The sequence below is a fragment of the Ctenocephalides felis genome, unplaced genomic scaffold (assembly GCF_003426905.1).
Source record: "Ctenocephalides felis isolate EL2017-DRISC unplaced genomic scaffold, ASM342690v1 CF-g0.4_SCAFFOLD_03722, whole genome shotgun sequence".
NCBI lineage: Eukaryota > Metazoa > Arthropoda > Insecta > Siphonaptera > Pulicidae > Ctenocephalides > Ctenocephalides felis.
The window spans coordinates 88,285-102,543 of NW_020539876.1; the positions used below are offsets into that span (position 1 = coordinate 88,285).

Below are 14,259 nucleotides of genomic sequence, written 5' to 3' on the forward strand. Positions count from 1 at the left end.
CCGGTCAAAATATCTGTGTTGATGAATCAGTTTGTAAAATTCAAAGAACAGATAAGTTTTATAGCTTATAATAAAATAAGCCCACCCAAAATGGGGCATAAGAATATACGTTTTAGCGGATTCCGAAACAGAATATAGAACATTATGGAGTATACCCATCCACAAAGTCTGATAAAATCGAATTACATGCCACCTCCCGTATTCCATTAAGTATTCAACAACTTATTGACTAATGTACCAGGCGCACGGATACCATATGTTTACGGATAGATATTACAAAAGTTTGCCATTGGCCGAGAAATTGTTGAAACTAAAATGCTATTTAACAGGTACATTGAAAATAAATAGAAAGGGAATACCGGATCCGATCAAAAAAGCCCAGATTTTCTGAAAATAAATGTATTTCATCAAAAAATGCGACGACGATGTTATCGTCTTGGAAGACAAAAGAGTAGTTACCCTATTGAGTACTAGCGATAGAGTGCCGGATTTATTAACAAAAAAAAGCTTTTCAGAAAAGGCGAGCAACGTGATGTGATCAAACCCAAGTAGTAGCGAATTACACCAATTCAATGGGCGGTGTTGATAGATAGTATTGTTTTCTTCGAAGATCCCTAAAGTGGTGACGGAAATGGTTTTTTTGGGGATTGGAAATGTCCAGTGTAAATTCATATATTTTATACAAAAGTCTGAAAAAAATAAAAATGAAAAACCATTATCTCACATACAGTTGTGTGAAGCGATTAGTCGACCAATTAGAAGGCGAGTTCCAAGAAGAGCGCGCAAGACCAACTTCATCGTCTAATATAAGGCTAAATAACAAATTACATTCCTTTTTTCATTACATAACAAACAAGCTTTCATGACAGATATTCCGCTAATATACTCACGGAGTGTGCTGGAGCGTCACATGCGTCGACCGCGCGGATTCCAAAGGGTTAAAATGTTATATATAACGTATATAATAGAATATTAATATATTTTAATTTCTATTAGATGCAATCGTGAACAAATTCAAGAAAATATTGAAACATCTAGGAATATAAATTTTCTATAAAATAATAAATAATCTATAAAATAAATAACAAATATTTAACAAGAAAAAGTTCTGAAAGTTTCCCAAAATAAATATAAAAATTTGAAATATTCCGAAAATGATAACGGGCCATATTCTATTTATGTGGAATCCTTGAGCAGAAACAGTAGTAATTTAAAACAAATGACAATAGGAAGACTAATATTTAAAAAAATCTTCAATTTACAAAGCAATAGAAAGGAATCGCATAAAAATAACGGTTAATGACTACTAATAGCCAACTACTTAATTAACAATGATATATTTACCGAAAATAAATTAAAAACTTTTATACCAACACACTTGCTAATTAGGAAAGGGGTCATATATGATGTATTGTAGACTCTGACATAACAGAGGAAGAAATTATAGCCAATTTATATTCGGAATTACCCATATTGGAGGTAAAAAGAATTTATAAAAAAAATGATAATGAAAGCAAATCAAAACGGGCTTGCATTGTCACATTCAGAGGACAGAAACTGCCCGAGAAGGTACCAATATTTGCAGTAAAATGCAGGGTAGCTACCTACCAACAGAATGGTCCAGAATTTTGACTGTCAAAGGTATGGTCACGTGACTAACTAATACAAAAGCAAAGCTAGATGCAGTCATTGTTCAGAAGAACATAAATATAAAAACTGTACAAACAAACAAAATAAACCGACTTGTGCTCTGTTAACACTTCATTCCCAACCCTGGTATAATTATTATATTTTATTATCTTCATGCAGGATAGCGATAATAAACCCTCATCCCTTATTATATAATTTAAAACGATAAAATAATCCCTTTCATTGTTACGCATCCTGTCCCAAAATCGATCATCATATCAGTAATCCATTTTTCCTAGAATTTTCATCACCTGTCCCTAACTATATCATCCTTATATTTCCAAGAAACTCGCATTTACGCATACCCAGTTTTAATTCTAAGAATCATGCAATAACCGACCAATACTTGATTGGTTGACAAATATAACAGCTACTGATTGGATCCAAAATTGTAAGAGAATGTCATTAATTCTACAAAATGGACCAATCAGAAAAATGTATAAAATTGTAAACTCTTTTTAATTTAGTATCAACTTAAATTTCACATAGTTAAGATCAGTTGTAAATTAACACTCAAATCTATAACATCTAATTCAAACATCTATAACTCTTAATATTTCAAATACAAAATAATTAAACATATATTTATCATCTTTTATTTTTATTATTCAATCGGTCTGATATAGCCAATAACTAAATATATCTGATCCTTCGACAAAGTGCAAGTGGTCATTAGAGTTCGGGAGCATCCAGATAGATCACGAACTTCTTAAACACTTTGAACCTATCTCAACAAATACTTTTTTGGCCATTCAAACCGAATGGTCAATTTTACTAAACATTTTTTGGTCCCCATCGAACCGGATCAACCAGTGAAAGTGAAGGAAATAATCTAAATCTAAAACCTAAATCCAAACCTAAAACATAGTGCACAGTGTAATTAGTGAAATCATCCTTTAACATAATACATTGCATCGCATGAAGATTAATCTAAAATCAAATTTAAACAACGATTATATCAACAACAATTCAAACAATTAAATCAAACTAACATCAACGTTAACAATAAATCTCAGTGTAAGTGCGTTGTGTATTAACGTGAAACAACAAGAAGCATAATTATAGCACAATAAAGCTACAGCACATTATCAAGGAAACAACAGCTGAATCCAAACCAGCTTAATATCAAGACAAACAATTGAGGACACGGAATGCCGACAACACAAAGGTCAGACTAATTTTAAGCACTCCTTTTAATTCTATCCCTATACCCATTGTCTATACCTAACGTTTTTTAAAATTATTGTACTAGATCTGTGTTAATATGGATTCTTTAGAAAATTTAAATATCAAAAAAGAGTTTATGAAATTTCGTTTGACGCAAATCCATAGCTTTTGTAAAAGAATAAGAGAAAATGAGAGTAGCAAGTTAGATATATCAGAGCTTAAACAAATATTAGAAATACTAAAACCTTCTTTGGATACTTTTCAAAAATTATTAATTCAAATTGCAAATCATTTTGATGACGAAGAGTACATTGACTTTTTGATAGATACAGAATTTTACGATTTCAATGATACTTATACTAAATGCTGTGTAATTTTACGTACAACTATTAAAACATTTAAAACAGATCCTAGCTCAAATAGTGGCATTGGTGACAAATCATATCAAACAAACAATAATAAATTTGCTGTAATTAATTTACCTCATTTCGACGGTACAGATATTAACTGGTTACAGTTCTATAATTCATTCTATTCAATTCATATTGACCCAAATATTAGCAATTCTCAAAAATATTCTTACCTAAAATCTTGCTTGAAAGGCGAAGCAGGTAACATAATCGAATCTCTACCTGCTACCGCGGACAACTATATAAATGTTGGAAAATTGCTAAAATCGCGGTACGAAAGTAAAACTATTATAGTAAACAATCATACAAAAACATTAAACAACTATATTTCGATTCCATCCGAATCAATAACTTTCAATGAATCTAATAATAATAAATCTAAAAACGTTGCGCATCTTGAAACTATAAACGTTTTTAAATCACATACGGTAAAAAGAGGAACTACCTCGGTACTGTTATTAGATTCTAATAATCAAATAACAAAACAATTAACAAATGAGAATATTACTCAATATCCAAAAAGCAATGTTATTAAAAACGTCTTATGTAATCATAACTTATCAACTAAAGCTAATACAACAGAAGAACTAGTTTTAAATAAACAAAATCTAACAATAAACTTAAATCAAGCTGATTATAACGCTGAACATCTTGAACCTAAAAAAGACAATAAATCAAATACGGTAATAAGAGACACTACCTCATTACAATTATTAGAATTAAATAATCAGAATCCATGTCTCAATATCGGCAAATGAAACAATTAAGACGCTGGGCATGACATGGAATTCCATATCAGATTGCTTCAAATTTAATACTAGTAGTATCAAAATAAATAAAAATATTAGCAAAAGATCAATTTTAGCCGCAACAGCTCAAATATTCGACCCTATTGGGTTTCTATCGCCTTTTATAATAATACCCAAATTAATTATCCAACAATTATGGCGTTTAAACATATCTTGGGACGAGTCAATACCGTCCGATATAGAAAATAAATGGAAATTATTTTGCAAAGATCTAAAATTTATTGATGATATAAATATCGACCGACATATGTTTTGTAAAGATCATGTAAACACAGAATTGCATGGCTTTGCAGATGCGTCCGAACGAGCTTATGGTGCATGCGTATATATACGATCAGTTAACAAAAATTCAAACTTTAAAATTCAACTCATTACTTCCAAATCTAGAGTAGCACCATTGCGTAACATAACACTGCCGCGACTTGAATTATGTGCAGCGCACTTATTAGCAAATCTTATACAAAAAATCAAAACAGCGTTAAACATCACCTTCGATAGGGAATTTTTTTGGAGCGATTCAACAGTTACTTTATCATGGATTAAATCTCCATCCTACCGTTGGAAAACCTTTGTTCCTAATAGGGTAGCCGATATCCAAACTAAAACTGATATCAATAACTGGTTGCATGTTAAATCACAAGACAATCCCGCTGACTTAATATCACGGGGAATTTTCGCGCGCGATTTAATAAATTCTTCATTATGGTGGAACGGTCCATCATGGCTACGATATCCAATAAAAATCGATCAGCATAATGACAACATACCTACAACAGATGAGGAAGGTCGTACTACTACCCTAATTTCCATTATTGACGAAACAAATGAATTATTTAATCGCTATTCCTCCATCACTAAACTGATTCGTGTCGTAGCTCATTGTTTACGTTTTTCTAACAATTGCAGACCAAAGAAAAAAGTGAGGGTACGCGGACCTTTACAAGTATGTGAACTGAATATTTCGCGTATGCTGTTAATAAAGCTATCTCAAAACGAAGCATTCAAAAGGGACATAAGTAATATAATAAAGAAAGGGTCGGTAGATAAAACTTCTAATTTAAAAACTTTTTGCCAAAAAAACACATATTAACAACGTTAATTGCAAAATATGAACACTTGAGACTATATCACTGCGGGTCTCAAATGTTGTTAAATACCTTGCGCAATAATTATTGGCCAATGGGGGGTAGAAATCTAATTAGAAACATAGTCAAAAATTGCATAACTTGTTTCAAAGTTAAACCAACTTCAATAAACCCATTAATGGGAAACTTACCAACACATCGAATAACCCCTCAAACGCCATTTTCGACATGTGGCGTCGATTACGGAGGCCCCATAATTTTAAGAGATCGCCGTACCAGAGGTTATAAAAAATATAAAGCATATATCTGTTTGTTTGTCTGTTTTGTCACCAAAGCTATTCACATTGAACTAGTATCCGATTTGACCGCGGAGTGTTTTTTAGCAGCTTTGAGACGATTCACTGCACGCCGCGGCAAACCTAGCGATATATTTTCGGACTATGGCACTAACTTCGTAGGTGCAAATTCTGAATTAAATGAATTATCTAAATTTTTACAAAATAAATCTATGAAATCTACCATTACAAACAATCTATCAATTGAGTCTATATCCTGGCATTACATTCCGGCAAATTCTCCTCACTTTGGGGGGCTTTGGGAGGCAGGCATTAAATCATGTAAAGCCCATTTAAAACACGTTCTTGGCAATGCATGCCTTACGTTCGAAGAATTTTACACAGTATTAACACAGATCGAAGCAATATTAAATTCAAGACCATTATCTCCATTAAGCTCTGATCCCAAGATTACAATCCTTTAACTCCCGGCCATTTTTTAATTGGCAAACCACCCACATCAATCCCAGATCCATGTGTGCTTGAAATTCCTGAGAATAGGCTGTCATGCTATCAGCGTCTTCAGATACTGACGCAACACTTTTGGAAGCGGTGGTACAAAGAATATATATCGGAACTACAAGTGAGAACAAAATGGCACGAATATTCATCAGAACTCATTAAAGTCGGTAATATGGTACTATTACGCGATGAAAATTTACCACCACTACGGTGGCGATTGGGTCGAATTATAACACTACATCCCGGAGAAGACGGCATCGTGCGAGTGGTAACAGTGAAAACAAACAATAGTTTAGTGAAACGTGCAGTATCAAGAATCTGTGTCTTACCAATTGACGATAAATAATTTGAAACAATAAAACAAACAAAGTGTTGTGAAGTGTAAACTATTAACAATCATTTGAAACATTTAGACAATTTAAAACCTTTAGTGAAGTGTCAATGATCAACAATCATTATAAACTTTTGGACAATTTTAAAGACTCTAGTAAAGTGTCCGTGAATAATTTATCATTAATTAATCTATTAGTAACAATATCATCACATGTCATGTGCTATTTCTAAATTTTCAAACATTATAATATTATTATAAGCAATGGCATAAAACTAGGATTGAGTAACGTTAAAGAATATTCATAATTAATTCCTCATAATTTTTTAAGTCCGGGGGCATGTTAACGCTTCATTCCCAACCCTGGTATAATTATTATATTTTATTACCTTCATGCAGGATGGCGATAATAAACCCTCATCCCTTATTATATAATTTAAAACGATAAAATAATCCCTTTCATTGTTACGCATCCCGTCCCAAAATCGATAATAATATCAGTAATCCATTTTTCCTAGAATTTTCATCACCTGTCCCTAACTATATCATCTTTATATTTCCAAGAAACTCGCATTTACGCATACCCAGTTTTAATTTTAAGAATCATGAAATAACCGACCAATACCTGATTGGTTGACAAATGTAACAGCTACTGATTGGATCCAAAATTTTAAGAGAATGTCATTAATTCTACAAAATGGACCAATCAGAAAAATGTATAAAATTGTAAATTCTTTTTAATTTAGTATCAACTTAAATTTCACATAGTTAAGATCAGTCGTAAATTAACACTCAAATCTATAACATCTAATTCAAACATCTATAAGTCTTAATATTTCAAATACAAAATAATTAAACATATATTTATCATCTTTTATTTTTATTATTCAATCGGTCTGATATAGCCAATAACTATATATATCTGGTCCTTCGACAAAGTGCAAGTGGTCAATAGAGTTCGGCAGCATCCTGATAGATCACGAACTTCTTAAACACTTTGAACCTATCTCAACAAATACTTTTTTGGCCATTCAAACCGAATGGTCAATTTTACTAAACATGCTCTGTGTCAAAAGGAGCATCAAGCCATGAATAAAGCATCTCCGAGATATGAAGAACACCGCAAAATAAAAATGACAATGGAAGAAAATAACTTAAGCTACATGGAAGCTAAATATCTAATAAATAATAAATCATATGTCAATGCTGTAGGATTTGAATCTGGAAACAATTCATCATTCCCAAATCTTCCGGCAAAACAAACGCAATACGTCACGGAAACAAATCCGACAAGAATAATTAATAAGCGAACAATAACCGATCAGAAACAAACAAGAATATATATTGCGACTGAGTCAACATCGAAAGATATCACTGAGCGAGAATCAAAGGAAGACTTCCTAAGTAGTGGTAAAATAAGAAGAGACATAATGAACAAATCAAATAGTAAAGTACAACAACAAATACCTCGTAAAAAGACTGACGAAGATGAGTTTCCATTGGAAAAAATTATTTCAAACATAAAATACAAATTTAGAGAAAAGAAAGGTGATTTTTTACAAATTCTGAAGGATATAGCCCAAGACATAGAAAGTAAAATAAATTCATCTACCAGAAACAATAAATGACATTAAAAATCCTTCAATATAATTGTAGATCATTAGTTGCTAATAAAAAAAGGATTGGAATCTTCTTATGGGAAAAGATCATCGCCATAGCCGCTTTTTCTGAAATGTGGTTTAAGCCCAAACTAGAGTACAAATTCAAAGGATGCAAAATATACAGGAAAGACAAATGATGGATACGGCGGCACTGCTATATTAGTAAAAAATAATATAGAATGTGAAAAATATGAAATTATAAATGAAACTGAAAACAATCAAACATACGCAGTGTTAATAAAAACAGGAATACCTTTTTGTTTAATTTAATAAAAAATAAACGCTCTGACGAAAAGACGTTTAAAAAATAAAAAAAGCAAAAATGGATTGAATTCATCAGCTCAATAAATAAAAATTCAGATCCTACTTCAACCAGAGCTGAAATTGAAATTGCATTCTTCACGAAAATTACTTCTTATAGGAGACTTGAATTGTCACCACTTGGCATGGGGTAGCAGCATGATAAACAGAGCTGGTAAAAATTGATACGAAATGATACATAGAAAACTATTCATTAATAATCCTAAATGACGGTCAACCGACTACTATGATCATTGTACTACACTACAAGTATAGATTTATCGCTTTGTTCGAATAATTTCATGAATGCTATCAAAAGGGAAATAAGTACAGAAGCATTGTATTCTGACCACCTTCCAAACATTATTAACATAGATGTGGAATTCCCAACTTACATAAATATTATTCCTACAAAACAGTGAAACACCAAGAAAGCAAACTGGCAAGCATATGCTGACATAACAAGGTTGTTAAAATCGCCTATAATTCAAGACAAGGAAAATTTTAAATACGAAAATGTTATCCGAATTATAGAAACCGCAGCTGAAAAGAATATCAAAAAAATAAATTAAGATCACAAAAGGAACGTTATTGAAATCCTCCGTGTGGTGGAATCAAGAATGCGACTCATATCTACGCATGCAGTATAACTATGAAAACTAAATCAACTTTCAAAAAATAAACGCTCTGACGAAAAGACTTTTAAAAAATAAAAAAGCAAAAATAGATTGAATTCATCAGCTCAATAAATAAAAATTCAGATCCTACTTTAATATGAAACAAGATTAAATTGCTAAATAACAAAAGTAAGATGATAAATACCGCAAAATCCATATCAGTAGACTTGGGACAATATATTCTAAAAAGCTTCACTCCAGATTTTGCTCAAAATAAACAAATATAAATAGAAAATAATTCAGGTGAGAACAACGAATTAATTGTACCCTTCAAGTTAAAAGAAATGGTAAAAGCGTTAAAAAAAAGAAAAAAACTCTGCTTCAGGATTTGACCAAATTAATTTCAAATTTGATTAAAGAGTCTCCAAACAGTCGGAAGATCAAACTAATAAACATATTTAATAATATAGTAGCAAGCAAGTGGATCCCTAATGAATGGAGAAATATTATACTAATACCATGCCTTAAACAAAATAAAAATCCTACAATACCGAATTCTTACAGACCAATTTAATTGCTTTCATGTAATTTCAAAGCTTTCGCAAAAATGTTGAAGAAACGTATAGAATGGTACGTAGAAAACAAACGAATTTTTAATGGCGCGATGTTTGGATACAGAAGAGGAATGGGATCTGTGGATTTATTGAGCACACTGGCCAATGACATACACCATCAAATGTTGGAATACAAAATTATATCGAGTACGGACCTGGTGAGGTTATCTACCTAGGAGAGGGGGTATTCTAGCTTGGTATAAAAGAAAGAATTTTTATACAATCATCCTATTTCGACCGCCTGCTCGAAGGAATAATCTACTTTATATTAATGTATAAATAGTTTATTATTGTGTAAATATTATTAGAGAAATAAATATAATTTTAGTTGTGTTGATTACAAAAAAGATTACGTCTTCGATTAAAATCGAACCATCATGCGAGAGGAATTATGATGAATGGAAAATTCATTTAACAGCCATTCTGAATAAAAATGACTTATGAAAATATATATGCGGCAAAGCAGCGAAACCATTGACAAATGGAATGTGTTATAAATGACGGAAAAGCGCAATCTGATTTGGTCTTATACATGAGAGGAAAAGAATTAAGAATGTGCGCGCGTCTCGGTTTCGCGAAAGCGATATGGGACAAATTGCAAGAACTATTAGCCCAGTCATTTTAGTTTAAATTAGGCAAGAATCTCGGAATGCGAGATACCCAGCTGTAAGTCTGACTTACAGCAGGGTATCTCAAATTCTGAGGTAAAATACTAAAATGATTGGACTATATTCGAAAGTCGGGGTGCGAACAACTCTCATAAAAAATGTGTAACATTAAAGATGCATGAAGGCGATGATTTGGCAAAACATGTGACAAATTTTTGTGAAACTGCTGCGAAACTCGATGATATCGGCATTGTAGTCCCAGATGCTAGTAACGTTACTTACGAATCCGGGGAATTATCGCATGCAATTTTTCCTTTTATTAATTCTTATTCCTCAGGAGCTGATAAAATTTTATCTGACATTTTAAAACAATTTTATCCATTATTAACTTCCCGAAGGAACCTGATTAGTTTTCGGTACAGATCGGCCGGTCCGTTTTCTTGTAATAAAGTGTTAAAAAAATATTTCGACGATTTTCATGATTTTTTTTTTGACGATAGATACCATAGTCTTATAGATCATACTAAAATATTAGGGTCATATGGCAAGTCGTTTAATTTTAAAAAATCGTCTAAGATTGCAAAAATTAGTGTCATTTTTTTGGCGTTTGTCAAAATTATAACTTTCCTCGACGTTTGCTCAAAACGCCTGAACCAATTTCAAAAATTTAAAAGCCAATCAAAGTATTTTAATGCGGATTATCTTTACTTAGTTTTGTGCAGCGATCGGCCGAGCCATTTCTTTGTAATTTGGAAAAAAATGTTAAACTTTCGTCCACATTTAAGCTCATACTACCGAATCGATTTTAAAAAATCAAAAACTGTTCGAAAGATATTATTTGGGAATGATACGGATTAGTTTTAGGTGAAAATCTATCGAACCGTTTTCTTGTAATTAATTGTTGCAAGAAAAATTGAAGCCGAATTTTATGGAACTTTTTTGGCGATTTATATCATGGTCTTAAAGAACTTACTGTAATATTACGGAGTAACTATGACTCTCTTAAGAGAGTAATAGTAGTATCTACGTATAAGTAGAGTAAGAGGTAATGCACCAATAATAAGTGAAAGACAGTTGCGTAGGATAGCATACAAAAATACCCAAAAGTACTGGGCTAAGAACCCTAATAAATGTATATCCTATTTACTAGACAGCAAAACGACAACTGTCATGCCTCCATCTGATGTAATGGTGCAATACTGGCAAAAGCTATTAACGTGTTCGTCCTCCGAAATACCAGGCACTAACGGAGCGAGAACCGACCATCTCTCGCATTTATGGAGACCAATTAATTACCCTCCTGAATGTAAAAGATTCACTTCCAGCGAGGAATTCGGCTCCTGGGCCCGATGGCATATCAGTAAACCTGCTAAGGTCGATGCTCATAAACTTATTGGTAAACCTAGTCAACATTATATTATACTAGCTGACCCGGCAAACTTTGTTTTGCTAAATAATGTATTTCTAAGAGAATTTCTAGAGAATAAAAAAAAAGAATACATTATTTTAGGAGTGTAAGGATGTGTTGCTTGAATGGTACAGAAAATGAGGTATTATAAACACAATAAACCCCAAAGTCTACATGTATAATAATAAATTATATAATTCATAATAACAATATCCGTTTGTCCATATTTTGTTATTACAATCAAACTGAAAGTTTTATACACTTTCTATAAAAATATGGTATAATTCCATCCACGTCTTTTTTAGTTTTTAGCCATGGTCAATGTTCAGTTGGTCATTTTTGCCCCACAAGTTTTTAAAGTGGTTATTAAATAGCTAACTACGAACTAAATCACAGTGCTCACAACCCAAAAAAGCTAACAACAAAAGGAAATGCTCTTGGTATGGATTTTCAAAGATTACCGTTTATCTCCCGATAGCAAAGTCATGAGACTCAAGGTTATAGCTGGTTATACATCTTTTCTCCTCTACTTTTTAATATTGTTGTTGAATAATGCTAAACTTCACTGGTTTTTGAAATATTATTGGTAGATCTTATTAACCCCAGATCTGCATATATTTTCATCCATTCTTCGATAAATGCATAGAAATTTTTTCCAGTCTATTCTTTAACACTATTCCTACCGGGACCGGTCAAATGACCGTTTTTGATTTTTCGATTAGTATTTTTCATATCAAACGTAATTGAATCGTCATCAAACTTTATGACTTTTCCTAATATGTGAGTATGATACGTTTTTCAATGTTAATTTGTTTTTTCAATTTTTATTTTTGGAAAAAAAATTGTATGCTGTCTTACCTACCGCGACCGGTCATTTGACCGGTAGTACGAAAGACGATGTTCGGATGGGATTTTTTGTAGTAATTGTTAAGAATATTTTGGAACTTACAAGAAAATGTAAATTCAGAAGAATTTAGACTGCCTTCTGCAAATTTTATGCATTTTTTTCGATTCTGTATGCGCGCTGCGCAAATAAGGCAAGGAGTATAAATATTGCATTTCTACGGTATAAAAAGTGGGTTTTCTCAATTTTCTCAATGTCTATGTATAGACAGATTTTTACGAAGGAATCTAAACAATAAATTGATAGGTTTTGTTTTGAATCCAAAGGTTGGTTCAACTACATTGACAGCAATCAAAATTGTTGTAAAAGACTACGTATTACTATCGACAAACATATATTTTCAATAAAGGTAAGGTGTAAATTCATTCAACATATGTTCAATAGTATTTAGGAAAACGTATAAATATTAGTAACCGTTCAATATACGATGTAAATATAATTATGCCCTGCAAATCGCACAAATGGGGTGTAAAATTTTGGTAACCATCCAGTATACGTAGCAAACTGAGATATTCTTTGAAGATTTATAACTGATGAAACCGTATTATCAAAATCGCTAGTACGACATAAAAATATATTACGTTTTTACCATCCTACATATAGCTAAACTTTTAGTAAAAGAAAACTGATGGTAGGTACAATTGAAGCAATATAACAGCTATAAATACTGGCAGAACGAAAAATCAAAGACTTCAATACTCAAATAATATTTACAATTTTGGAAGATAAGAAAGAAGATTTTAATTTTCACTTACATACACATATGTTGAAAAAATTACACTAATACGGGAGTTATTTCAATTGGTATTAGCGTCGGGACTGGTGTAGATGCCATTCATAAAATAGTCAGAAATCATTTGGTAAAATATGAATTTTAGAGAGAATTCATCAAGGATTTACATTATTTTGGATTTATTCAGGATAAATCCATTGTTGTTACATGAAGAAATTACAAGAAGACAATGTACAAGGCAGGAACTTTCTATTCCAATTAACTTGCCGTATAGTTCCAACAAGAATTCAGAAAAAAATCAACTAAGTACAAGTACAAAACAGATTCCCTAAAAGAAACTATTCCAGATAATGCTTTAGAAAAATGATAGAGAAAACAAAATCAGCCAAAAACATAAAAAATGCGTGTGCAGAAAATACACTCTAAGAAAAAAAATCGTGAAAAATTGGATAAAACAGTATAAAATGTAGAATTCGCATTATAAAATAAAAGAAATATATTTTATTTGTATTTATAAACTCCTAAACTAGCATTAACTCTTCATTCAATACTGAAAAATACCGATTTTGCATGACCGGTCATTTGACCGGTCGCGGTAGGAATAGCAAACATGAAATGTCGGTAGGAATAGTGTTAAAATTAGTGGAAAATAACCATTAGTGAATTATATTTCACATTGCATTATCCAATGATTTTTGAAGTTCTTCATCTTTTTCAATTTGTAGAGTGATTTAATGAAACATGAACGATACCTGCATGGATTTTGACATATCGTTTTGAAGGAATTCCTTCAAAATTGTAGAACATCAGTGAATCATTTTTGTGCTATACTTGTTCTTGTACCGGAACTGTTCATACCTTTAATTGAATGCGAGCATTATTATCAATTTTCAAAATATTTTATTCCAAAGAATTTGTAATTTTGTGTATTGACATTTTTGCAGGTGGGTGTTCCAAAGCTATATTATCAACCGAATCTTCTTATTAAAGTTGTGGTCTGTTATTCGACAAAATGTCCCTTTTGATCGATTCCAACTTTAGGTTTTTAATTTAAATAATCTAAATAAAATAATGATATAATCTAGAAAATGCTTTATAAATACTAAAGAATATAAAATTATGCAGC

The 14,259-nt window shown here is 31.7% G+C and overlaps 1 protein-coding gene across 1 annotated transcript; it reads left to right on the forward strand.

Moving 5' to 3' along the window:
- The first annotated feature begins 2,953 nt into the window (after positions 1–2,953).
- On the forward strand, positions 2,954–4,024 carry LOC113390988 (homeobox protein 3-like). The gene has a single exon (XM_026626975.1). The coding sequence runs from the start codon at positions 2,954–2,956 to the stop codon at positions 4,022–4,024; it is 1,071 nt and encodes a 356-aa protein (XP_026482760.1).
- Positions 4,025–14,259: the final 10,235 nt, after the last annotated feature.